The sequence below is a fragment of the Penicillium nucicola genome, assembly GCF_028828085.1.
Source record: "Penicillium nucicola strain IBT 29836 chromosome Unknown utg000001l, whole genome shotgun sequence".
Lineage (NCBI taxonomy): Eukaryota > Fungi > Ascomycota > Eurotiomycetes > Eurotiales > Aspergillaceae > Penicillium > Penicillium nucicola.
In genome coordinates, this window is record NW_026643125.1 from 1,629,019 (window position 1) to 1,654,480 (window position 25,462).

The 25,462-nt window shown below is 49.6% G+C and overlaps 11 protein-coding genes across 11 annotated transcripts; 6 read left to right on the forward strand and 5 right to left on the reverse strand.

Moving 5' to 3' along the window:
- Nucleotides 1-172: 172 nt before the first annotated feature.
- N7511_000627 (uncharacterized protein) lies at nucleotides 173-890 on the reverse strand (the record flags this gene model as incomplete). Its single annotated transcript, XM_057123052.1, has 2 exons — nucleotides 173-627; nucleotides 749-890. 2 exons carry the CDS (start codon nucleotides 888-890, stop codon nucleotides 173-175), a joined length of 597 nt encoding a protein of 198 aa, XP_056988785.1.
- Nucleotides 891-1,180: 290 nt separating this feature from the next.
- N7511_000628 (spermidine synthase) lies at nucleotides 1,181-2,940 on the forward strand (the record flags this gene model as incomplete). The annotated part of the gene is made up of 3 exons (XM_057123053.1): nucleotides 1,181-2,121; nucleotides 2,171-2,477; nucleotides 2,536-2,940. 3 exons carry the CDS (start codon nucleotides 1,181-1,183, stop codon nucleotides 2,938-2,940), a joined length of 1,653 nt encoding a protein of 550 aa, XP_056988786.1.
- A 657-nt stretch (nucleotides 2,941-3,597) lies between these two features.
- Nucleotides 3,598-4,893, forward strand: N7511_000629 (uncharacterized protein; the record flags this gene model as incomplete). The annotated part of the gene is made up of 5 exons (XM_057123054.1): nucleotides 3,598-3,802; nucleotides 3,872-4,036; nucleotides 4,091-4,255; nucleotides 4,304-4,381; nucleotides 4,433-4,893. The coding sequence occupies 5 exons, from the start codon at nucleotides 3,598-3,600 to the stop codon at nucleotides 4,891-4,893; spliced, it is 1,074 nt and encodes a 357-aa protein (XP_056988787.1).
- A 503-nt stretch (nucleotides 4,894-5,396) lies between these two features.
- Nucleotides 5,397-7,325, reverse strand: N7511_000630 (dynein family protein; the record flags this gene model as incomplete). Its single annotated transcript, XM_057123055.1, has 6 exons — nucleotides 5,397-5,543; nucleotides 5,617-6,227; nucleotides 6,291-6,384; nucleotides 6,451-6,833; nucleotides 6,891-7,061; nucleotides 7,160-7,325. Coding segments are annotated over 6 exons (1,572 nt in total), but the record flags the coding sequence as incomplete, so codon positions are not given.
- A 333-nt stretch (nucleotides 7,326-7,658) lies between these two features.
- N7511_000631 (IST3 family RNA-binding protein) lies at nucleotides 7,659-8,569 on the forward strand (the record flags this gene model as incomplete). Its single annotated transcript, XM_057123056.1, has 2 exons — nucleotides 7,659-7,714; nucleotides 7,774-8,569. The coding sequence occupies 2 exons, from the start codon at nucleotides 7,659-7,661 to the stop codon at nucleotides 8,567-8,569; spliced, it is 852 nt and encodes a 283-aa protein (XP_056988789.1).
- Nucleotides 8,570-8,813: 244 nt separating this feature from the next.
- N7511_000632 (phosphatidylinositol-3,5-bisphosphate binding protein HSV2) lies at nucleotides 8,814-10,213 on the reverse strand (the record flags this gene model as incomplete). Its single annotated transcript, XM_057123057.1, has 5 exons — nucleotides 8,814-9,344; nucleotides 9,398-9,754; nucleotides 9,811-9,908; nucleotides 9,976-10,014; nucleotides 10,105-10,213. The coding sequence occupies 5 exons, from the start codon at nucleotides 10,211-10,213 to the stop codon at nucleotides 8,814-8,816; spliced, it is 1,134 nt and encodes a 377-aa protein (XP_056988790.1).
- Nucleotides 10,214-10,786: 573 nt separating this feature from the next.
- On the forward strand, nucleotides 10,787-12,344 carry aspA (uncharacterized protein; the record flags this gene model as incomplete). Its single annotated transcript, XM_057123058.1, has 6 exons — nucleotides 10,787-10,807; nucleotides 10,894-10,969; nucleotides 11,029-11,145; nucleotides 11,210-11,297; nucleotides 11,350-11,952; nucleotides 12,010-12,344. The coding sequence occupies 6 exons, from the start codon at nucleotides 10,787-10,789 to the stop codon at nucleotides 12,248-12,250; spliced, it is 1,146 nt and encodes a 381-aa protein (XP_056988791.1). The 3' UTR covers nucleotides 12,251-12,344.
- Nucleotides 12,345-13,582: 1,238 nt separating this feature from the next.
- Nucleotides 13,583-17,349, reverse strand: rom2 (putative Rho guanyl nucleotide exchange factor (Rom2); the record flags this gene model as incomplete). Its single annotated transcript, XM_057123059.1, has 4 exons — nucleotides 13,583-13,672; nucleotides 13,726-14,157; nucleotides 14,214-17,145; nucleotides 17,177-17,349. The coding sequence occupies 4 exons, from the start codon at nucleotides 17,347-17,349 to the stop codon at nucleotides 13,583-13,585; spliced, it is 3,627 nt and encodes a 1,208-aa protein (XP_056988792.1).
- A 695-nt stretch (nucleotides 17,350-18,044) lies between these two features.
- N7511_000635 (V-type proton ATPase proteolipid subunit) lies at nucleotides 18,045-18,926 on the forward strand (the record flags this gene model as incomplete). Its single annotated transcript, XM_057123060.1, has 8 exons — nucleotides 18,045-18,092; nucleotides 18,153-18,170; nucleotides 18,223-18,235; nucleotides 18,305-18,387; nucleotides 18,445-18,551; nucleotides 18,616-18,700; nucleotides 18,754-18,839; nucleotides 18,890-18,926. 8 exons carry the CDS (start codon nucleotides 18,045-18,047, stop codon nucleotides 18,924-18,926), a joined length of 477 nt encoding a protein of 158 aa, XP_056988793.1.
- Nucleotides 18,927-19,344: 418 nt separating this feature from the next.
- N7511_000636 (cAMP-dependent protein kinase) lies at nucleotides 19,345-20,650 on the forward strand (the record flags this gene model as incomplete). Its single annotated transcript, XM_057123061.1, has 4 exons — nucleotides 19,345-19,522; nucleotides 19,593-19,682; nucleotides 19,748-19,872; nucleotides 19,928-20,650. The coding sequence occupies 4 exons, from the start codon at nucleotides 19,345-19,347 to the stop codon at nucleotides 20,648-20,650; spliced, it is 1,116 nt and encodes a 371-aa protein (XP_056988794.1).
- A 1,222-nt stretch (nucleotides 20,651-21,872) lies between these two features.
- Nucleotides 21,873-23,019, reverse strand: N7511_000637 (glycosyltransferase family 32 protein; the record flags this gene model as incomplete). The annotated part of the gene is made up of 2 exons (XM_057123062.1): nucleotides 21,873-21,901; nucleotides 21,966-23,019. 2 exons carry the CDS (start codon nucleotides 23,017-23,019, stop codon nucleotides 21,873-21,875), a joined length of 1,083 nt encoding a protein of 360 aa, XP_056988795.1.
- Between the last annotated feature and the right edge of the window lie 2,443 nt (nucleotides 23,020-25,462).

A 25,462-nucleotide genomic window follows, 5' to 3' on the forward strand; every position in this document is an offset into this window, starting at 1 on the left:
TCTTCCATAAGGAATGTTGGTCCGCCAAATTAAAGATGGCAACAGAACGAACCGCGTAGATAAAGTTTCAGATAGATATAGTTTCAGATTTATCATGGCGGGCATTCAAAGCGAGGGAGCGTGCTCAACTTCCTTGCAGGAGTATGAGCAGAAGCCATAGACTCCTCTGGAATCAGAAATCCTGAACACCAGTTTCACCCTGAAGACTGGGGCGAGCATCTTCCCCGCGCGTATTATCAACAACCCATTCAGGCTCCTCATCCTCAAAGTACTCATTCTGCTTATCAGACCAGTCATCGAGCTCATCATTCTCATCGACAGCCTTATAATCAAAATCCGAGTCATTGCCCTGCACAAATCGCAAGCCCATCTCCCACTGCCAGCGGCGCTCGCCTTCTTCTTTGCTGGGAGGAATTTCATCACGGTCCTCAGCAAGAATCTCCCCATCGGGGCCACGGGTATAGCTCATTTCGGCATTAGGATTTGGGTGTGCGATTGCATCAATTCTGGCTTCAGATCGCAAGAGGTCTGCTTGTAGGACGCCCGAGAACCCCTTCGCCCGCCCTGCGTCTTCTCTTTCCTGCGGTGTCTGAAATCGGCGTATTAGGCGATCGTAGAGTAACGGGTCTGTACAGAAGTCGGGCAAGATTAGCACCATGTTTTTGTTTCTGTTTATAACCTTTGCCAGCTAGATCCTGCGATAGATCAAGCCATTTGTATCAGCTGGCAATGGGAAGAGCAGGCGGACCGGCTAGCTCGAGCTCCGCCGAGAAGTATTCTGGGTGCAGGTCCAGATACCGTTTGCGACGGTTTTTGACTGTGACAGCATGGCTATGGGTACTGGATTCGCCTTGATCTGTAAACCCCGAATCCATAGGGAAAAGTGGCATCTTGGGGGTGTGTTTCAGAAAGTGGAGGGGAGATGAAGTTGGGGAACGCGGGATTCGGCGGCAAAAGAGCTTCTCTCCGTAACTTTTTTTTCAACCTCGACATTGATTTCTGGCCGGGTTAAACATGTAAGTCAATGATCTATTTGGAATGATTTGGAGCCTCTTGAGCTTTGAATGTCTCTTAAAGCGAGAACAGGCCACAGTTGCGGGTGCTAACAAGCTCACAGATGCGCTATCTTGACTGATTCCGCGCTTGCCACCAACATCCATAGCTGCATCAGCTGGAAACCATGCCTTCTGTCGAGCAGTTCATACAGCAGGCCGACCACCGGCGAGTTGGTTCCGGTGTGGCTCTGCTGGTCATTCTTGCGTTCTACTCACCCCTTTCCAAGCTGATCCTGTCTCCAACATATGGATCCTTGCCTGCTGAAATCTTCCATGCCTACGGTGTCGCCGTCTTTGGCGGAGCCGGATGGTTTTTGAAAGACTTTATTGTCAGACGTCTTGGTCGTGCCGGGGGCTATCTACTCCCTGTATTGGCATTCTGGGTCCCAACTCTCCAGTATTTCATGAAGCAGAAGAGCTCCTCATTGGGCAACCCACTCGGTCCGGTCATCACAGAGCTGTGTGGCTATTACCCTCTGGTACTCCTCACAGTGGCCTATGCCGGAAAGCAAATTCAAAAGGGTCTAAGACTCGAGTCACAGGGCGACGTGGTCGCTGAGCACATTCCTCTGCTGGGCACTTACCTTTTCTATTCTATTGGAGATCACGTTGCAAACACAATCTTGCACTGGATTGTTGGCCATACCTTCCTGTTCACCAGGGTTGGAATGCAGATGATTCTTGCGGTGTGTTACTCTGCAATCCTTCCATCCAAGTTGCTGGTTCTAGCCATTCCGTCCGTGATCTTTTCTTTCACCTCGAACGTCCACTTCGCTGGAATTAATGGTGTGAACTCTGCCATTGAACACGAAGGGTACTCCCTTGTCGCACGTCATGAGTCCACCACAGGTTACATCTCTGTGTTGGATAACCACAATGATGGATTCCGAGTTATGCGCTGCGACCACAGTCTTCTCGGTGGACAATGGACCAAGTCAGCTCCCGGCTACCGTCCCGAGGTAGAGGATCCTATTTACGCTGTTTTCGCCATGCTCGAGGCTGTCCGTCTGGTTGAGCCTGATCATGGCGTTTCCCGCGTCGATGCCGATAGCAAGGCATTGGTCATGTAAGAATGCCCAGCAAATATGAAGGTCTACAAACTAACTTGTTGACAGTGGACTTGGAATTGGCACAACCCCTGCTGCACTCATCAAGCACGGTATTGAGACCACTATCGTCGAAATTGACCCTACCGTGCACAAGTACGCAGTTGAATATTTCAATCTCCCACAGAACCATATTCCTATCATCCAGGATGCCGTCAAATACGTCAAGAAGGCCCAATCTGCCCCTCAGCCAATCCAGTACGACTATATCGTTCACGATGTGTTCACTGGTGGTGCCGAGCCCGCCGAACTGTTCACCTATGAGTTCCTCGAGGGCCTCGAAGCGCTTCTGAAGGACGACGGTGTTATTGCCATTGTAAGACCAATTCAGCTACACGTCCTACTGTATAAATGTACTAACAAATCAACCCCAGAATTACGCCGGAGATCTCACTCTTTACCCAACAGGCCTGGTAGTCCGCACCATCCGAGCCGTCTTCCCATCGTGCCGTATCTTCCGCGAAGAAGCACCCGTCGGATCTGAGGAGAGCACCGACTTCACTAACATGGTCTTGTTTTGCAAGAAGAGTGCCAAGACCCCTCTTCGCTTCCGTGACCCTGTCCAGGCAGACTATCTGCGCAGCAAGTCTCGTGAAAGCTACCTTGTTCCTAAGCATGAGCTTGATCCTGCTATCTTTGCCTCTTACCCCCCGGCTGGTCGAGCTCTCCTATGGGACAAGGAGGTCGGTAGATTACACAAGTATCAGGACCGTAGTGCTTTGGAGCACTGGGGTATTATGAGAAAGGTTTTGCCGGATGCTGTCTGGGAGAACTGGTGATTCATTATTTATACCTTAGGTGTAAATTTGAAGTCAGGGGCTGTGTTGCTATATTGTCTGTTTATATATTGAGTAATGGACTATCTACTAGATTGATTTAACAGTAATTTGTAGTGCACAAAAAGCTGTGATCGGACGCACACCCTGGTCCGCTTACCCTATTTTCTCGGGTGAGGCGTTCCTCCCTAAACCACATCTCCACGGCTCAAAGCCAGGCTCCTTTATTCCAACTCTTGATTTCTGTAATGTGTCAAGCTTTGAAGAAAACTTGAATGTCAATCCGTGAAAGAGGTGAACCATGGAATGGGAACCCCCGTTCGTGTTCCCCAGATCTATATACAGCGGAAATGACGACACCCAAGCAGATGACATTCACAGCGCCCTAGGTTTCGCCCAAACAATCGCCGAACCTGTCCGTCAAGTCAGAATACTAGAAAATCCAGCCACTCCATAGGTCAGTATCTATAAGAGCTTGTTTTTCCATCCATATGAACTCCTCATAATGTCGTCACTGGATATCCATACGATCCGATTCAATACGAGTTTCAGGCAAGATATGTCTGACATATAAGTCTGTTAATGGCCCGAGATTGACGGAATCATCTTACGATATCTATATATTTTACTACATCATTATTTGACAACCAATTATTCACCATGTCGAACTTTATGCACAAAGTCAAGGAAGCCGTGACCGATCATGACAAGGATACAGCCCGCGGATTCCAGGCTGGCCGGGACAACCAGGGAACTTCCAATGTCCCAGGCACAGAGCATGGTATGAACCAGAACAGATCGTCTGCCGTGGGCTCTAACAACCCTTACGGCTCTGGTTCTGCCTATCGTGACTCCAAGTTCAACGGTGAGTCCCTGGAGACCTACTGTTCCTTTGGGTTAGTTAATTATATGAAAATGCTAATTGGGGTTATAGACAACCAAAGCTCAGCTAATCCAGCCACTACTGGAATGGGCAACCAGGGCCGTTCCGGCGATTACGAACAGAGAGCAATGGGCGGAAATCGTTCCAACGTTAACGCTGGTCCGCACGATTCGAAGCTGGCTAACAAGATGGATCCTCGCGTCGACAGCGATATGGGTAAGCTAAGCCTGACTCCAACACTTGAAGTTAAAGCTAAGCGTTGTATTGTAGACAACCAGAGTTCAACCAACCCAACTACTGGTGGAATGGGCAACCAGGGCCGTTCTGGCGATTATGAACAGAGAGCAATGGGCGGAAATCGTTCCAACGTTAACGCTGGTCCACATGAGTCTAGAATGGCCAACAAGATGGATCCTCGCGTCGACAGCGATATGGGTAAGTCAAGCCAAGCTCTGAAGCTAGAATTCCAACCTAATAGTTTAGATAACCGTGGTACACGAGGCACCATGAACCCCTCCGGCAACACGGGTAACATGTCCTCAGGCACTAGCAGTGGCATGGGTAGGTCGAAACGAAGCCCCAAAACCCAAAGCTCAAGCTGAAAATATATAGACAATCGCGCCAGCACACGCGGAGGCGGCGGAGCTATGAACCCTCCCAGCAACCTGTCGTCAGGCATGGACAAGCACGAGAACGTCGAGGATGACTATAACAAATCCACCCAGGAAAACAGGTCCCAGACCCAGCCCCAACCTGGCGAGTACGGTAACAGTCCAATGACCAGTGAGGAAAGCCACAGCACTTCTATGCAGGAGCACAAGTCCCACTCTGCTACTAGCCACACCATGCCCTGCCAGACGGGCATGCAAGGCGAGCAGGGATACGATAAGTTGGGCTCTGATAACAGGGTTGACTCGGGCTTTGGTGGTAGTGCTGCTGGTGGCAGTAGTTACACCTCTGGCGCGCGAGAGGCATCTGGTGCTCAGAATGATGATCCATTGAACAAACTTGATCCTAGAGTCACCCGCTCGAGTGAGCAATCTAACGTTGGTAACCAGCGGGGTGGGTATTAGGATTGTTTTCATTTGTTCAGTGTTTGTATTGTGATTTAGTTTCGGTTGACCTATTGAATATGGACTTCTGTTGCAAAACGGGAGAATGATGAGATTGCAAGGACTGCATTTCTGTATGTATATTGATCTACCTTGTATGAAAACGAATTATCAAGTCTTGTTGGTTTGTTCTTCTTGGTAAACTTATGTTCTGCCACTCTATTAGAATTAATGCACAATCGCTCTGGTAAACTGACGGGCAAGCATATATAAGACGAAGTACACAACTAGAATCAAAAATCACAAAGTCTTCATATTGGTATCATTATCTAACACCGGCAGAAAAGCCATAGAATCTCCAAAACCAGGGGAAATCATAACGACCAGCATCCTCCACACCCCAAAAAACATCTAAGACCCGTATTCACCACTATCAAACCATCGAGTCCAGTACACAGGACGATAGTCTATGCCTCCGAATTATGTACGCATAAAGAGCTAAATTACACGAGGGCCGTGACCATTCAAGCAGAAGGACTTCCACGGGGACTGGCACCGCCTTTCTTGACGAGGCCAGCAAAGAAGTTGGCCAGGGCTTGGTTGTGGGCTTTCTCGTCGCCGGTGTTGGGAATAGGGCTTTCCTTCTTTTGGGTCCGACTGGCTTCGCGATCCTGGGTAAATAAATAATTTAGCTTAACGTCTGGGTGGGGGCGGGCGACGGGGTCTTCTGGGTGGATGTCTTACCCGAAGTTTCTTGAGCATATCATCGGCGTCAACTTGGATTCCTCCCATGTTGAACTGTACAGGACCGATGTGCTCGTTCACTTTGCCTTCGTCGTCCATTGGGGACATTTCCAGTTGGGGGGTTGCTTGATTTGCTCGGTCCTTTTCGTCTTCGGCTTTGAGCTTTTCCAGGATTTCCACTTGGCTGGAGAGGAAGGCTTGGATATCGGAAGTTTCGATTTCGATCTTGGTTCCGTTGCTGTTGCTGTTGGGATGGGCGATGCTGTTGTCTCGTTTGGGGTCGCTGATTGTTTGTTCGAAGACTCTTACGGCGCTTGTGCCGTCCTCTCCGGGGCCATTATCGTTCTCTGGGGGTTGATCAATTGGTTCAGGAGGGTCTTGGATCTCGATTGACCATGCGGTTGACACGCCTTCCATGTCGAATCCTTCTCGGATGATTCGGATTTTACCCCATGAGTCCCAGTTAGCTGGCACCAGAATCTTGTCACGGTCGATCACATTATGTTTTAATGATTGTCTCTTCAAAAGAGAGTGTATACCCAGTGAAGAGTGGATCAGACTCTGAAGAGAGTTGGCGAGGAATGGGGTGGTGTAGATGAGTGAGGCACCGTCTAGATGGGGTTAGAGATTATTTCACTTGATCGGTTAGAGACGGTGTATAAAAGTGCTCTTACGCTTCAGGAGAATGGTTCGGAGGAACTGAAGAATGAAGTCGAACTGTTCTTCATGCCATCCATGTCCCTTCTCCAATTTTTCAATCTTATCCGCCTGGATATATCAAATTTCTTGTCAGCAAAGGCCGCTGGAGCCAAATTCAAAGGTGGAACCACATACCCCTTGACAGACAACACACATTGGAATACCAAGGCCCTCATCCCATTCACCAGGTCCGAGTGGTATCGTGACCTGGCCACCCGAAGTCGACAAGCCGCCTGCAGCCGCAGAGTTGGCATCTAGTCCCCTTTTGCGATCGCGCCACTCCGTCATTGTCTCTTCCATAACGATCTTGGTTTCATCGTCAAGCGAAACAAGCACTGTACGTAAAAGACGGACCCATTCTCTAAGTCTTCGAATCCATGTCCATGGGTCAGACCAGTCCATAAGGATCACAACCAGCGTTTCCGGCACGGACTGTGGGGTCAGGAGTGGTTTGAGGAGGGGTGCGAATGATAGCGAGGGCTCGGACAGAAGGTAGGCTGAAACGCGTGCCAGAGTATCTGCAGTATAATTGTTAGCATGGGAACAACTATAAGAAGGTTGTAGTTCTCATGTACCTTCTTGATCAGCATCAAGGACATCTCGATATGTGTAACCCAGCGCGAACTGGTTTGCAATGGGTGGTGTTTTCCCTTTAGCTTTGCGCTTCTCATTCACTAAGCCGGAGCCATCTGAGAGATCTGCTGAGAAAGACTCCAAAAATTCCCTTTGGCTTTCCGGAGTACCGCCTATCGTTGAGCTGTTAGTGGCATGTCCAACAATCAAAACACGGGGCCAGTAATGAGCGCGAGTAGACATGGAATGCCACATGGAGACGTTCACTCACCTAGCACTAGCAAGTTCTTCTCAGGCAATCTCTTTCCGTTGGCAACGCTGTCTAATAGAGAGGACCAAATGTTCTTTTTGGAGCCATCTTTGCTTGTCGGTCGACTGTTTGTTCCGGCCGCCTTTGACCCGTGCGGACTAGAGGACATCGTTTGGTCTCGTCCCACCCTGCCTCAGAGGGCATTCACCCAGGCGTCTGTCTATGTCGTAGCACAGGGAGATATGCGTGTGGAGATGTTGAGTCGAGGTGAAGGTGCAAGAGGTGTCAGGGGAATCCGAGGGGTGTGGGTGGGGGACCAATTGTAGGCGGTTCAGCTAGTAGCAATCCCGCTCGCGAAAGGCCGTCGAAGAAAGCGCACACCAAAGAAGTCGGTGGTTGTCCACGTCGTCTTCGATCGAGCAGGGGGTTGGTTTGCAGCGTAAACAATTATTACGGTTCCGCGGCTCCACATTTCCTCTCTCCAACTTCTGCGCTCCAACTTTCCCTCTCCCACCTCACCATGAATTCCATTCGCCAGATTCAGGCGCTCAATAAGCGCGAACTTGAAAATTCCATGTAAGTTCTGCTCAGCTTGTCCAAGCTCTTTTCTTGACTAACAATACCGTGGCCTACAGACCCCCAGAGGCATCATGGCACGCAGATTACCGAGACACAGCTTATATCTACATCGGTGGGCTTCCATTCGAGTTGTCTGAAGGAGATGTTGTGGCGATATTCTCGCAATACGGAGAGCCAGTACACATTAAACTAGCTCGCGACAAGGAGACGGGCAAGAGCAGAGGATTCGCTTGGCTCAAGTACGAAGATCAGCGCAGCACAGATCTAGCCGTGGATAACCTCGGAGGTGCAAGTGTGATGGGACGCTTGCTTCGTGTGGACCATGCGCGCTACAAGCGACGGGATGATGAAGAAGAGGAAGAGGAGAACAACGTCGCCAAGCTTATGGGAGACTCAGCTGCCACCGAGAACAAGGGCAGGGATGATGACCGCAGCCGGAGGCGGATCACCGAAAAGGAAGAAGGACGGCCAGTCTTGACGGAAGAGAAGGAGCTTGACGACTTGATTCGCAACCATGATGAGGAAGATCCCATGAAGGAGTTCCTTGTTGAGGAGAAGAAAGAAGAGGTTGCGCGCGCAATCGAGGCCTGGAACAGCAGCCAGAAATCTAGACGACGCCACGACAGTAAAGAACGCTCCAGCCGGCATCACCGTTCCCGTCGTCACCGTTCCCGTTCTCCGCGTGAGCGTCGGCATCGGGATGATCGCTCTCCCGATAGGGAGAAGCGATCTCGCTACAGATCATCTGAAAGAGAAGAACGGTCACGGGGCGATCGATCATCGAGGAAATCGCGCTCGCCAGATTCCCGAAGACACCGAAGTGACCGGGATAGACATGATCGTCGTCGTTGAGACATATATCATTACTATGGGTTGTTTGTTATTAACTCTCGAGTTTGTGGTATCATGTACATCGCTGCATTCATGTTCGTCGTCTGGTATCCTTACTGCAGCTTTCGTTGTTCTTGAAAACCACTGTCCGCAATCCGAGCTTGGTGCTGGTGCTAGGTCATCTGATTGCAGACAACGTGTAGCAACACTTGGGTTTGGGGTAGGAGATACCAGGTCCTGAGATCAACTGGTCGTGTTCCATACGTCAACCGGCACCAAGATATCTCTTCCAACCATCCCGGACACAATATCTCTTGCCTTCCTCGCCCTCCCGAATCGCAAACTTCTCCCAACGACCGTCTCTTCCCGACCCGATAACCAAAAGTGTCAGATCATCGCACCAGCCAATCAGGCCTTTCTGAGGTCGACCTATTGAAGATCCAATCGGTGGCACATGGGATCCTTGGGTGGCCTCTCCACCTATCTCGAAATGCGCATTAGCAAATGAGTATTCGTCCGAGAAGACTCGAGGCAGAAGGGGAATCCTGCCAAGGAATCCCCACTTGTGGCTAGCAGCTGGTTCCTCAGGCGCGGGTGCCGGTGACTGGCTGCGCCGTGTGACATGTTGCTGATGGGAAATGTCAAAGATGTGGAGTGTCGATTTGTCGGAGGTCACTGCCAGCAAGTTATTGGATGGTGAGAAAGAAACTGAGAATATCACTGCATGGTCGACACCCCGTCGCAGTTCTCCCATTTTTGTACAATTTCCGGTAGCGAAAATCCGAATCAAAGTTCCCTGCGCAAATGTCAATGACTACCCGTAGATCATCGCAGCCTATAAGACCTTACCGCTTCACTTGCTGTTGCCAGCAATTTCCCATCTGAACTCAAGGACATCGCTCGTAGCGGTGTACTATGCGCTGGAATAATGCTGATGTTGCCAGTCTCTAGCTCTATCATCTGGACCTGTCCTGGGGACCGGCCTGGGAAGGCCAGCACTTTTTGATCAAGGCAGGCCAGCCCCAGCGGGTTGTCTGAGGTCTCAAAGACTGATTGCTTTTGCGGAGGATTGGAGAATGCAAAAACATGGACACTATTCAATAGCACAACCACGATCTTCGATTTGGAGAGGCGCACGCCGAGGACCGAGGTGCGGAATTCAAGGGTGATAGCCGCTTTTTGCTTTGCATCGTCCCATATTATCAACTGGAGTAAGATCGATGAGTATCCAATGGTCTGGCCACATTCTAGAGTCTGCGCACCTTGTTCTGCGGAAATTTGGGGTTCTTTCCGCCCCCGACGATTGCTAGGTAGTTTGACTGGCCTAGCATCTCTGCCACCCCGATCCCTGCATTGAAATCTGTAGCGCAAAAGTTTCAGTATGATAGCGATTCAAGTACGCGCCGAGCTGAAAAGCAAATACTAACCTCGTGATACTTTGAGCTCGCATGGGTTAGAATTGAAGACTGCGCCATGTAAATTTAGCATCAACTCCATACTTCATGTTAGACCACAGCGCACACTTGGAGCTGGAATCCTGCTTGAGTATCTCTTACCACAAAACCCAGTGTCTAAGCCCACGGAGAAACAACTACTGTCATGGTTGAATGTCGCAGACAGTGAGTATGGCCCGATGGACTCATCTATGACCTGGCGCGTGTTCATGATCAAGGTGTCCACCAAGCATAGCTAGAGTAGGGAGAGTAAGAAATTCACAGCTCAAGCAAACCTCCAGTGAACCATCAGTTCAAGGTGTTCAAGGTGTTCAAGGGCACTGGCAGTATAGGATTCCCCGGAGACGATAAGATGCGGGCAAGCCACCTCAGGCAGCACATTATGTAATCATACGGTGGCCAGCAGCGACCCACTACTCCATCAACCCCTGAGTGCTGCGTATCTTCCATTCAGCACTCAAATGGTTATTTATGTAGATGCAAATAGCTCAGTCATTCAATATATGACTTTCAATAGTTCTCAATTCTTTTTCCCGCCAATTTCATCTATCAATTGTGACAGATCATGAGCTCGGTGGTAGAAGTAAAGTAGACTGGAGAAGATGCACGTCCCGTGATTGGCCGCCTGTTTGGGAAAGGGGGAAACATGAACTGTCTTTCCTCCCACACCCCCCCCCCCTACTCTCTCCAGACTCAGGAGAGCAAGTTTCACCCATCTTCATATTACTTGCTTTAGCCCTCTTCATTTCGCTGTATCTTTGTTTCATTCACTCTCTAGCCCAATATGTCGTCGGCCCTTAACGCGGTATGTGCATTCCCCTATTCTGATTGCTTCCCATACCTCGAAAAAGTTCCCCGAGCTAATTGCATGCCCGCGCTTTGTCCGGGTAGATGAAGATCCGTCGCAAGAAGAATGTCAAGAAGGGAATTCAGTTCTGTGTGATGGTGTGCGGTGCCAGTGGAACAGGTAATGTCCTCGACACGCAGTCAAGTCAGAATGGTGATTGATCCATCTCCTTTTCGCAGGTCGCACAACTTTCGTCAACACTCTCTGTGGAAAGCAGGTTCTGGAGGGCAAGGATGCCGACGATGCTGCCAACGCTCACATCGAGGAGGGTGTCCGCATTAAGCCCGTCACTGTCGGTTAGTTGAACCGTTCCCCGCATGGCGTCAAGAGTGAGCTATGAAGACTGACAACAGCTTGCAGAGCTCGAACTCGATGAGGAGGGAACTCGTATTTCCTTGACCATCGTCGATACCCCCGGATTCGGTGACCAGATTGACAATGAGGCCAGGCATGTATACCGCGCGCAATACGCATCAGTTCTTTGGCTAACTTTTGGACAGCTTCGGCGAGATTGTCGGGTACCTCGAGCGCCAATACGATGACATTCTTGCAGAGGAGTCCCGTATTAAGCGTAACCCCCGCTTCAGGGATAACCGTGTCCACGTTCTGCTCTACTTCATCACACCAACCGGTCACGGTCTCCGTGAACTCGACATCGAATTGATGAAGCGCCTCTCCCCCCGTGTCAACGTTATTCCTGTCATCGGAAAGGCCGACTCCCTCACTCCCGCAGAATTGGCCGAGTCCAAGAAGCTGATTATGGAGGATATTGAACACTACCGCATCCCCGTCTACAACTTCCCCTACGATATCGAGGAGGATGATGAGGACACCGTTGAGGAGAACGCCGAGCTCCGTGGATTGATGCCCTTTGCCATTGTTGGCTCCGAGGATTTCGTCGAGATTGATAACAAGAAAGTGCGCGCGCGCCAGTACCCATGGGGTGTTGTCGAGGTTGAGAACCCTCGTCACTCTGATTTCTTGGCTATCCGCAGCGCTCTGCTGCACAGCCACTTGGCTGATTTGAAGGAGATCACCCACGACTTCCTTTATGAGAACTACCGTACCGAGAAGCTCAGCAAGAGCGTCGACGGTGCCATCCCGTATGTTTCTGGTCCCGGGGTTTCATATCCCGACTTTGCTAACTCATTCGTGAACAGTCCCCAAGACTCTACCATGAACCCCGAGGACCTTGCATCTCAGTCAGTTCGCCTCAAGGAGGAGCAGCTCCGCCGCGAGGAGGAGAAGCTGCGTGAGATTGAGATCAAGGTACAGCGCGAGATTGCCGAGAAGCGGCAGGAGCTGCTGGCTCGCGAGAGCCAGCTCAGAGAGATTGAGGCCCGTATGCAGCGCGAACAGCAGAGTCAGGGCAATGTCAGCGAGGCAGCTGGAGAGGCCTAGATATACCCTGTCGAAGATGCGGCTCATTCAGCGGGGCCCCGGTTTGCAATGTGATACCGTTTGTGCCAACCTGGACTTTATGGCACCAAGTTGGTTTTTGTTTATGGGGATAATATTGACAGTTTATTCACGTTAATAGCTTTTTTCTTTTTCTCTTCTTCTCTCTCTGGGGACGGACCGACTCATCATAGACTGCGGCGCCTCAGTTACGAACGATGGGCGCAACGCAGGCACTCAAGATTCGTTACATCAAGCTGGATTTCTTACCCCGATATCCCTCGGTGTGACGTTCTCGGATTTCATCCGTTGACTACTCTGCCTCAGCACCTCGTCTTTTCGCTGTCACTTGTTCTATCACATCACCAACAGCGGCCGGGGGTCCTGTGAACTGCATCTTTTCTCTTTTCTCCTTCCCCTCATTCATCTGTTCTTATCGAAAGTCCGCAGCGCAGCAATATTCCCTCTTCTCTGTTGTTTTTTATGTGTTCGTGGCCCATGTCCTGTCCATTATCCATCCTTTTTTTCCTCGTCTCTCCTCCTAGTCCTGATAGTAATTGAGGAAGAAAAAGTATTTTGAGTACTTGGCTTGTGCTGTGATCCATTTATTTTTCTTTCTTCATTTCGGTAGCCAAAGTACTTAAACCAAGTAATATCACGTTATATATTCCTGGGATCTATCTACCTATAAACATGCTGTATTCCGACATGATCAGTACTGGGGCTCGACGACCAGATATATGTTTATTATTTCTCACTCGACATTCGAGCGTACAATATATTTGTTGATCATAGACAATAGTCAATAACTTAGTGTATTTTCACATACATTAACATAAATACAAACCTAGCCTACAACACGACTCTCTTCACCCGAAATGCAAAACAGATCCATCCACATCAATGACATTGATAAGCATAATAGACAAGATAAGTAACCTCGAACTCAACAGATACAGATAAGAAAGAGTACACTTTCAACACAGCCATGCGGATAGAAATGGTTCGACAAGCATCAGGAAGATAGAACGAGCTAAGGATAGATGAATATTTTGAAGGGTGAAGGGATGAAGAAAGGTAGAGGGAGAAAAAGGGGGAGAAAAATGCAATAAGCAAGAAGTGAAGTTGAAAAATAGTAGGGGAAGAAGGGCGGTTGAAAGCAGGAAAGCAGACACGCAAGAAGTGGTATTTGCGCTCCATTGTACATTGCGTAGAAATGAGATGACGGGTTGGACCTGTTCATTTGTTATTGGGGAGGTTTGGAGGGATTGCGAGTTGAAGTGGCGGTTTGGTTGTGTATGGCAGGTGGTTTTTGGTTCTGAACAGCTTGGGCGGTTAAACGCTTTGCTGTTGGGGTTTATTGGTCCAGAAGTCGAGACTAGCAATGACATCGAAACCGCCTTCATCTTCGTAGGCATAAATGATCTACAGGGGTCAGCGCTTGGTTATGAAGATAACGCGATATGAATGTGACATACCTCTCGAGTGGAAGAGTGCAGCATGCGAATGTTCTTCCCAGTCATCAGATGCGTCAATTCGCTTGTCTCCACGTGTCGAATCTCAACAAAGTTCGGTTCGAATGCCAGGATGTATGGGTATGATAGGGCGAATGCGTTCGGGTTGCCCTCCCAAGCGATCTTCCAGTCTGGACGGGCTCGCCAGCCATTGCGGTTGACGAAGAATGAGAAGTCACTGTAATTGAGCAAGAATTCTCCATTCATACGCTCGATATGGATAGGCTTGACGTTCTCCTTTCGTGCCACGAAGTCGAGGGATGTATCTGCTTGGTCAAGAAGAGACTGGGTCTCTGTTGTTTCTAGACTGACAACCTCAAAGCCACGTGCACAACCAACACATAGAGTAGAACGAAGGAAGTGAATCGAAGAAGATTCGGCAGGGATGTAGTATTCCTAAAAGGAACTGTTAGCACAACATGTTTTGTCAATCCGAAAAGGCAAAAACGAACCTTGAACGGCTTAAGTGTGTCCTGGCCACTCTGGAACATCTTGCTGACAGCAGACTTCTTCTTTCCCTTCGCGAGGTTGTCCATCGGCTCATACACCTTGATGGTACTTGAGAGTGCCGATGTCTTGACGGAGCAAACCAGATGACGACCGAGACCGATGCCTGCTTTGAAGAAGTTGGCATGACCTTGAATTTTCTTTGGGCGCTTTGCCATGGTATTTGTGCTATCTCCGAGGTCGAGGGCATCCATAGGATACGACGAAAGTGTCTTGTTTGCCAGAACCAAAACAAGCTGATACTCTTCCAAAGTATCGATTTGTGTGACCTGGCTAGCATCAAGGACCCTTTTTGGTTTGACGGATTTATCTTTGGGCCAACGCTCAGAGACATAGATACCGCTATCTGTACCATAAACCAGTTTCCGACCACCGTCGATTGGAACAAGACAGTTAACACGGTTCAAGTTCCCAAACGAACCCTCGCACAGAATGGTCTTGTTGTAGAAATTGCTGTTTCGTTCCCACAACTTCTGCTGTTGTTGCTCCACCGCTTCAATGAACTTGCGCCGTGTGGCTACGTTGGTAGCGTAAAGAGTCTGCTCGTAGCCACCCTTTCCGAGATGTCGGAAGGTAATTGGAAGACCACCATCTTTAGAAGGCGGAGGGTTGATTGGAGCCTTGTTGGACAAAAGACTGGATGAGGGTCTCTTGGCAATTCCCAGTCGAGGAATGACTTCTTCCATCTGAGCGATAACCAACAACTCCAGAGGAATAGGCTTCTTATAGACTCGGAATTCTTCACGCTTATTGACCACTTTGATTCGAACAAGCAAGACTGCATGGTCAAAGAGATACGCGGTGACGTCAGAGCTGTCGGCAGTGGTCTTTTTGAACGCCATCTTCATGAGCATTTGTCGATTTTCTTCCGTGAGTTTCAAATCAACATAGTCTGCGGAATTGAACTTCAACGCGGCGTTCAGCTGCACCAAATTGAAGTGGTTCTCTGCTTTACCACTTTCGGCATTGACACGCGAGAGGAAGTCTTTGATAAGCTGGATTGCCTTCGGGATATCTTCCTTGTCCGGGTTTCCATCTGCGCTGTTCTTCAACACCTCCTTTAGCAGAAGCGGGTATCTTGCAAGACGAGTGGTAGGCTTGGTTAGGTATCCGTTAAGTTCAAGCTTTCGAGACTCTTTCAAACGTTCTGTGTCTTCAACGAATTTGGCAAAAGCTGGGTTGGAAGCCTTCTCCTTCTCGAACTCGTACTTTCCGTAAAGTTGGTTGGCACCATACTTGATGAATGGATCAAAGCGAGGCACGTGTTGCAAGAAGATATCACCCACGGTTTGGACAACCTGGCTCTCTTTTTGTCGACCGTTCAAAGCTTCGCAGAGAGCACTGTTGACCTTGAGAACTTCCAAACAGTTTCCAAACACGGTTCGAATGAACTTTTCGCGTCGGTGTTCTGGAATAGGAGAGTGTGTTGTGGTGCCCGCAGCACGCAACGGCCGCATCCAGAAATCGCGCAGGTACTCCAGGTCCTTCACGAAGTCACGTTCCGTATACATGATCTCGAAAATGATCTCTTGTCTTTTCTTCTCATGATCGTCCACGGAATCTGAAACCTCCTTAGGCACCGTGCTGATCCACAGTTTCTGATTGTCATTGTCATCGTCGTCATCAATTGGAATGGTTGTACCAAGTTTCGTGTCCGTAGTTCCTCCCAAAACCGGCTGAGGTTTCAGATTCAACCTGGCTTGCTGTTCCAGTCGTCGCGGGCAAGCAATCGAATAGCAAAGACTGTCTCGGTTGCAGGTTGGAGAATAACATTCGGTCAATAGAGTGAAAACTCCATTGACCTCGGTTGTAGACTTGTCCTCTCCTAGAGTTTCCTTAAATTGATATACCTCACCGGGAGCATCTCGGAGACGGTGGTCATAAGTGACATCGTGGAAGAATTTCTGAGCATCCAACGCTCGGCCCAGCAGAAGAGCGAGGTTACGATCATTGGTCCGAATGATGTTCCCAATCAGATCCACCGAGTCGGTACCTGAAAAGGCATTCTGATAAGACAGACCGTTCTTCTGTCGTTCACCGAGTGAGATCTTCTCTCGGAAGACATCTGCGACCCGAGAAAGCAGGGCAGGATAGACCACCGGAACCTTTCGCAGTGAATCGCGCGATACAAGATTCATAGGTCCTGTATTTTGAGGGAATTGACTCTGAACACTCAAGGTCCGATCAGACATAGGAGTTGCAGTCGCAGTCGATGCAATTGACATTGTGCGAGATCTCGTTGACCCATCGCTCACCTGGCGAGAAGTAAAAGTGCTATCTGGACTAGTACGCGCCGAAGAGTCCAGACTCGGTGATGGCTGTTGATCATGACCCGATGGAGGTCTGCGATTGGGGATGGACCGCCCGCTGTTCATGATGTGTGCATCTCGGTCAGATGACCACGAAGTCATAGACATGGCTCGTTCATTGGTATGTTTTTCCGGCACAGGACGCCCGAGTTGAGTCATTGGGGATCCAGCATGATACTGCTCGCGGCGAGAGGCGATAGCGGATGTGTGGTTGAAGTTGCTCGGCGGGGTTTGGTATGGTGGCCCGCTCAATTTAGCCATTGATCTTGATCGGGTAGCGTCGGAATTTAGCGCAGAGGGGAGGCATCGGACGATTAAAGTCTCTGGCGTCTGGATATTGCGTGGAAGGGCTTGGTCTCGAATCAAGGCGCTGGGGTCGCGGATAGGCAGCGAAGCGTTGAGCACCCGGGTATGGCCGGGGAGGTTGATGGGAGGACATTGTGGCGGCGGACCCTGGGTTGTACGCTTGGTATTGTCCTGATGGCGGAGGGGGAGGATATCCGTTTGCTGGTGCTGATGGCGCTCCGTATCCATTTGGCACTTGCCGCGTCGGCGGCGGCGGCGGTCTCTGGAATTGGGGTTGTGCGACATGCGATGACATGGTATGAGCGCGACCCTGATTGAACTGCGGTGTCTGCGAGTTCATCGTCTGAGAGCGGCCCGGAGGAGGTGCGCCTCCGAAGATGTCAGAATATGCAGCATCTCGCTGTGTTGACGAAGCAGGCCCGTGAGGCCGGTAATTCGGGTTACGCTGGCCCCCTAAGTCCGCCATATTGTTGAAGAGGAAGCGATCAGGAATACGAAGCTGTAGATCGGCGAGAGATGGAAGTGATATCTATTTCGGTATGCAAAGAAGGCGACAGGGGTATCCGTGATCGTGGAGGGCGTTCCGGGCGTCGCAAGGCTTCTGTTCAAGATCGTAGGCAACGAAGGAAACAAAGAAAGTAAGATAAGAGTCTCTGGCATGCAATCTCAGCAAAAAAAAGAGTAAATGGTGGAGATGTCAATATGTCATAACTCCCCTCAGTTGGGGGATTTAAGACGATATCAAATCCGAGAAAGCGCCAGGAGCCGTGAGCGCAACAAAATCAAGGCTCCTTTTAATTTCATACCCTCAGCATTTGAAGAGAGTGGAGAGTGGTGGGGGATGTTGGTTGAAAAGTAATAAACTGGGGGGGGGGGAAGCAGGAGGGAGGAGGATGGCGAGGTGACGGCGAGACCGGTAGTGGTAATTGTAATACACAAAACACCAAACTGGCTGGGCTTGGCGGGTATTTTGGTGTCGTTTTGTGGTCGCCAGCCGTGTATTGTATTGTCACCAGGTGGAACGGGCAGTACGGGGGACTACGGTGGGCGAAGTGGCCATGTGGAACACCCATCAACAGTCTTGCTCTCCTCTCTTTAACCTCAGGGAAGCTCCCTTTTCTATTATCTTTGATCTTTGCGAGCTCAGTCTTGCTCTTCACCATGTCGGAAAGTGAACTTGCCCCCAAGTTCGCTCCCTTCTTTTCCTTTGTGAGTGGTCCCGCGTAAGGAAACAGTGGAATTGGTCGACTAACATGTTGCTTATATCAGGCCGGCATTGCCGCTGCAGTGAGTCGATTACCGTGTTCCTGTTCGATTATCTACTGACAATATCCTGAAGATGATCTTCGGGTGTATGTGAAAGCCTTCATGGGGGAGCTAATTGCGAGGTGTCGAAATACAGACAGCTTACAATCTCACAGCAGCAGGAGCAGCTTATGGCACAGCCAAGTCGGGCATCGGTATCGCCGGTGTGGGAACCTTCCGGTCTGACTTGATTATGAAGGTAAGAAATGATGGGTGCATTGGATGCACATGTGGCTAATCAAATCGTTGTCTGCAGTCCCTTATCCCCGTCGTCATGTCCGGTATTATCGCAGTCTACGGTCTCGTTGTCGCAGTCCTCATTGCGCAAGCCGTGGGCCCCGAAACCCACATGAGTTTGTACACGTACGTTTTGGGAGTGTTTCAAGAGCTGGGAGTCGGAAGCTTGGCACGGGCTGACACTGCACAGGGGATTCATGCACCTCGCTGCTGGCACGTCCGTCGGACTCACAGGTGTGGCGGCTGGTTATACGATTGGAATTGTGGGCGATGCGGTAGGGACTACCACCCAGACTTTGTGGAAGATGGAGCTCTAACGGCTACACAGGGTGTTCGCGCTTACATGCAACAATCTCGGGTTTACGTGGGAATGATTCTGATTCTGATTTTTGGCGAAGTACTTGGACTTTATGGGTAAGCGGCTCTCCATGTCGGAACGTCCTGCTCTTACTAACACCGATCAGCTTGATTGTTGGCTTGATCCTGAACTCGAAGTCTTAAACGACTTCGTATCTACTGTTTGACTGTTTTCTTCTCACAAACTGAGACCGTGTTTTCGAAAAAGATATCCGGACTGGGCTACAGAAGTGAGAAAATGGCCGTGGAGTGTATCATAAGGCAATAAGAGATATAGATTTGAGCCTCCGATTTATCACCGTAGTTCCGTCTAGCCCCGCCCCCCAAGTTCCTACGTCAGAACATCTTCCTTCACATCCCCCACCTCCTAACCCCCAGACTTTTTTGGGAGCCCTCCTCAATGTGCTCGATAGACCCGCTGAAATAAGCTGTGTTGCCCGATTGGTGGCGCGCTAACGGGCCGGATCTCATATCTTTTTTTCCCACTCTGCTTTTGCGATGACCTTTGGCTATTCCAATGGCGACCGGTACAGTGCAACATTCGCCTGAGGCGCCAGGCACTATGTCTCTTCACAAACACGACCTGCATGCCCGAGGAAAGCAGCTTGTCGAGTCCCTCCGCAACTCTCCGCGATCAAACCCGTTCCTCATCACCGAGCGCCAAGACGAGAAGCAACTATGTATCTCCTCAAGAACTTTGCGCGTAAGCGACTTTGTGCTCATAAAGACTCTTGGTACCGGTGAGTGTTTGATCAGTCACATATTCTTTGCGCAGATTTCATCTAACCGTGGATTTTTTTCTTCAACTAGGCACGTTTGCTCGGGTGTGGCTTACAAGGCTGAAGGATCAAAAAGACAAGAACAAAGTCTATGCGCTGAAAGTCCTTCGAAAGGCCGATGGTGAGCGCCGCTCTATTCGAGGTTGCGCAATGTGAGAGCTAATGTGGACCGGTTGCGCCTGGCAGTGATCAAACTCAAGCAAGTCGAACATGTGCGCAATGAGCGCAAAGCCCTCGCAGCGGTTCTCGATCATCCTTTCATCACAAACCTAGTCGCATCGTTCTCCGATGAGAAAAGCCTTTACATGGTGGTATGGTTGAGCCTGGAACACAATCTTCAAAACCCCAATGCTGACCCAGTTGAAGCTGGATTATTGCCCTGGAGGCGAGATCTTTAGCTACCTGCGACGCCAACGACGCTTCAGCGAAGAAACCTCCAGATTTTACGCCGCCGAGATTACCATGACCATTGAATTTCTACACGACATACACGGGATCGCCTACCGTGACCTCAAACCGGAGAATATCCTGCTAGATGCCGATGGTCATATCAAGCTGGTCGATTTTGGATTCGCGAAACAAGTCGACAACCGCGAGACATATACGCTATGTGGTACACCGGAATATCTCGCCCCAGAGGTTATTCACAACAGTGGACATGGCCTTGCTGTGGACTGGTGGGCGTTGGGAATACTAATTTACGAGTTCCTGATTGGCCAACCGCCATTCTGGGATTCTAACCCACTTCGCATCTATGAGCAGATCGTTGAAGGCCGCCTACGCTTCCCAGCAAATATGCCACCCGCAGCGCAGAACATCATCTCTCTGCTTTGCAAGACAAACCCGTCAGAGCGACTCGGCCACATTTCCGGCGGCTCAACCCGAGTCAAGTCCCACCCATTCTTCCAAGATGTCATCTGGGACGATCTTTTCTATCGCCGGGTGAAGGGACCTATTCTCCCCCGCCTATCCCATCCCGCCGACACCGGTAACTTTGAGGAATACCCGGATCCCCCCGACTCCAGACACGCCAATATTTACACCGATGACCTAAGGAAGAAGTATGAAGCGTTGTTCAGTGACTTCTGACCTCTTCCTTTCCAGCCAATTTGGCCAATATCAAAAAACATTAGAGAAGTCAAATGACGGGAGCACGGCCACATACCCACCCCCACGGACACCACGTGAGAGGGCCCTCCGGAGTCTATAACCTCTCGTGTCCATCTTTGCTTTTTTCTCTCTTTCTGCTTTTATGAGATCCCATGACTATACCATGGTACGTGGCAAGTCTGGTCTCGGAGGATATCACTCCAGCGCTTACCGTACGGAGCACAGTTCTCCACGCCGCCCAAGCCGGCTTCACCACCACCAACTACCATTTGGCCTTCGACACACATACACTCACACGACAGTCTCGGTCTTTTGACCTTGTCCTTTCCCAGAAAACTCGGGGCTCCTTCTTTTCCCGCTTTTCTCTCTTCCTGGACTACCTCGTTCTTTCTCTACCCCGGAACCTCCAGGCTACGATCATGAGCGCTGGTCGCCTGGAATCCATATACTCGTGACTGTTTCTTCTTGTCTCCCCTCCCTACCCCAGCCCTGTTTCCAAGTGAACTTTGCTTTGCGAACGCTGTGCGTTCTGAGACCCCTCTTTCCTCTCAATTTTGGGTGACTTTTGCTATTCATCGTAACCTGTTCAACACGCACTTGGGTCGAAAGATTGGGCGGCGGGGCTTTTTCTATTTCCATACAAGGGGACTTTATAGTACACATAGGTGTTTGCAATTACAGTTGGTCAGTATTCCCTTATAGGATAATACGAAGTACATATTCTTTTGGAGGTTTTTTTTTGAATGTAACTGGACGTGACGTCGATTTAGGTATCCAAGGTCATTTGACAGATAATGTTGAATGACCCTGAACTACACTTGGGATAGCTGTGGCAAGCATACTTGATTTCGGTTCTGAAAATATTGAATTGAGTCTATTGAATCTATCAACTAGAAATCGTAAAACCATCCAACAAACATATCTAGCGAGATAATTTATATGGCAAGAAAGACAATGGGGGAATCATATGTGCGGGTAACATAAAACAGGGAACGGGACTGGTGTTTGCGCCTGGCTGGAGTCATTTCCCTTGTAGGAGTGCCGGCATCTCTATGCGGCTTGACACGATGACAGGGGCATGCACAATCGGGTTTCCACCGAGGCAAGAAGAATCGCGGTTAAGGGCATTGGAAAGGGAAGGGGTTTTGATGTAGATTTGGGCATGACGTAAAATGATCCAACTAGGGAATCATGGATGTTTTCATAGAGATGGATCTGTCTTCCACGAGCCTGGAATTAACGTATTAGTATTGCTTCCATAGAAAAGACATTCTGCCGAGTATAAGAGACTCACCTTCGAAATTATGCTTTACAAAAGCCATGGCATCGTCTGTATCTCCAGCACCCATCTGTCCAACACCAGGACTAAAGCTGGTAATGGGCAAGACAACGACATCACCCACCTTGCGGTGAGTAGTCTGACGACTAAAGTCTTCGTATGTGATATTCTTATCACCCGGTTGAATATTGAAATAAGAAGGGTTGTTGAAGTAGCGGAAAACAGCATCGGTCCAGGCACCAGGCCCAGTAAACTCCATAATAGTTTTATCCATGTGCCCAACCTTGAGAATGCCAGCCCTCTTCATACGCAGTGCTTGCTCGGTAATAGTGGCCACCATATCACGAAGAATGGGATGCCCAGGCTTCGACACAATAGTCCACTGGCAGAACTGAAGACGGCGCGAGTACCAATCATGCCAGTCGTCACGATCAGGATCAGCCTCAATACCAACAATTAACCCAACAGTCGACCGGTCAAGCTCCTCCGGAAGCCAGAAATGCGCAGGCTTCAATGCTGAGGTGTCGATGTCACTGTAGATACCACCGCGCGCCAGAAGAACCAAATACCGAAAGAAATCCGCTTTCATAACGCCCAGCGGGAGTGAGTCATACGCCTCAAAAACATCAGGCACAGAGCCAAACAGGTACTGAATGAGATGGCGCTGATTTTGGTCCGTGATAACCTCATGCGTGAACTTGGGATGCATCTCCGTCCAGGAGGCCTCCAGACCCCGCAGATCCTCCGGGAACCAGTACGAGCTCGGATCGGTTTTCCATGTCTGCCAGATATATGCAGGAAACCTCGGTTCAAGTTCGTAGGGAAATTGGTAACGGAGACGATCGATCAGCGGCGCACTCGGCGATGCGCCGAGAGGCCGTTGAGCCCGGCCCTGGGGTGGGAGCTTCCGTGATGGGTTTTTGCGGCGGTCTGTTTCTTCTTGTGATATACCTGGTACGGGTCTGTACCCTGGCGCGCCGGGGATCTCGGGTTCTCGGAAGGAGCGGAGGATCAGGAATAATGTCACCACACCGATTAGGGCGAGGAGGGATTTGCGCAGGGTGAACATTGCGGGCAATGGGCTCGGTATTGCCGGATAGTATTTGCCTGAGACTTGCGACGGCCGTGGGATGGCCGGTGGCCTGTGGTTCGAGAGTTTCTGGGCTGTTTGGGTTTTGTGGTGCGCGAGTTCGGAGGATTTGAAGATTGCTCGTGCACGATTCGGTTTGGAGGGTGAGACGGGCGAGTCTTGGGGAAAATTCCGGAATTCAATTTAGGGAAATTGAGAGGGTGACATTTCGGGACTTGAGGTGCTGTTGCATGGGCCAAGTTCGTTTTGTGATGTGACCCGGGTTGTTGGTGATGGGGTTCGATCCGGAGAATAGGAGGCGCGCCCAAAAACTGAATCCCAGAGGCGAATATGGTCCACTAGTCCACAAAATAGCAGTCAACGAAGAGATCCAAGGGCAATTAGGCCACCCTGGCTAGCAGCGATCGACTTATGGCGGTGGACTTGAGGCTTGCGTATGCCGGAAGCAGCTTGTAACCTCTTTAGGTGGAGTCGCTCACGTGGCCTGCAACGTGCTACTGACTCGACGCTATTGATTTGCCCGTCACTTCTGATGATTTCTTTCTTTTATGCAGATGCTCATTACTTATTGAAATTATGAGCTTATACATTTGGCTGTTATCACCCCCACATCACTGTCTCGTACATCTCCAGAATTGGTGATGATCGTCCTAGATGATGAGTCCTATCCTTCTTTAGACTGGCTCTTGACTGAACATTCATCTCGAAGTAACTTTATGACTCGATTCAGACATGGGAAAATTATCTACGCTTTTCAAATGCTTGCCATAAAAAGGTTCGTCTACTTATCGTCAAAAGGGCACAATCGGAGTGCAATCAGGCCGAAACAATCCCCGCCCATAGCTCGGCTTGAACTGCTATATAATGAGACCAATTATGATCTGCCATAACTCAATACAAGCATGTATTTCTCTGGTGAATGAGGATGCTAGCTCTAGCCCCTCATGGATAGATAGATACACCCGTTGGCCAGCTCAACACGCTCGACTCGTGCTCAGACATAAGAGTATGTCTGCGGGATCCACCCATATAGGTGGATATTCTCAATTTTGACAATCTCCCAAGGCCGGAAAACTGGTACACTGCATTGGTCATGTTGTCAGTCATTGAAAACCACGGTCCTCCCTCGAACTATACAAGATAGCAGCACTCACACCCGTTAAATGGCAGCCACAAATGGCCGATATTGACGCTAGATCCTCAAATCACGGCAACGGATGAAGACGATAATCAGTCGGTGGGGAAATTAAGGGTTTGGTTCTTTCGTAAAGTGGCTATTTCACAACGCCTCGTTTAAAGTTCCCCGCACGCTATGTTTCTGATAAGAAGCCGCTTTTGCGCTAGTCGCATTGTGACATACGCTCCTGTCAACGGTTTGATTACGATCGATTTTTGCTACAGAATAATTAGCATCGACATAGAAACGTGCCAGTAGCGGTAAAGAACAAGTCGTGGGAGTCGGCTTCAAAGTAAGGGCCTGTCATATCTATCGTGTTATGCTGCGCGACAAACATGAGAATCACAGTGACCCCTCCAGTGATATTACTGATTCAGATGAGGAACAATGGACTGACAATTTCACGTAAATTGAATATTCGACAGAAAATTTTCGTGGTGCAACGTTCCAGTCTAGCGTTCTTCATGGGCAATCACTCGCATTCAAGATCCTTCATTGTTGGCATCTACACAGGACCTGACGTTCTTCACAACCAGAAAGGCTTCCAGATATTGCAAGTTTCCGTGTGTATAGTTTTGGGCTCTATATGTGTTGCGACCAACAGCGCACAGTCCAAATTCCAGTATCATGAAAACCCCCCTGAAGGAAGAGTTGAGAAGGAGCATTTGGCCTATGAGGCTTAAACCCGAGATTGACACCAACGCGAAGAACCTTAATAAAGCCACATCGGGCTTATTTGAACATGTCCTAATCTTAAACAGAAGTTGGGATCTGTGGCTAATCATTTCTTCGTATTCTCCCCTGAAGAGTTTCCCCTAGATCACACCATTATATCCTTTCCAAAAAAACACAATTGGCTGGCAGAGACACACATTGGCAACCTTGAATGATACCAGATCGACAGAATTTCTGCCTTAGCACTACATCACAAGCCCCCGCAATCAAGAGTAAAAATATAGCAGAGAGCAAAGTATAAGAGAGCCAAGACGCGGGCGGGACTGCGCCACTCGTACGGCTTGGCGTATAACGGAGATTCTTTCGAAAAGAGGCAAGTTTACTTACTAGGGCAAGTTCGAGTTACATCTTCGAGGAAAATGTCGAGTGGCAACTTTTACGGAAGTCCGGCAGATAGGCTGGAACTTGCGGACCGTGTAGAAATGCTATACATCCGATCAAAGTAGTGCACCCCCGATCCATGCGCACGTGGGGGCAGCGTTTTCGGGATCCAAGACACGCGAGAAAATT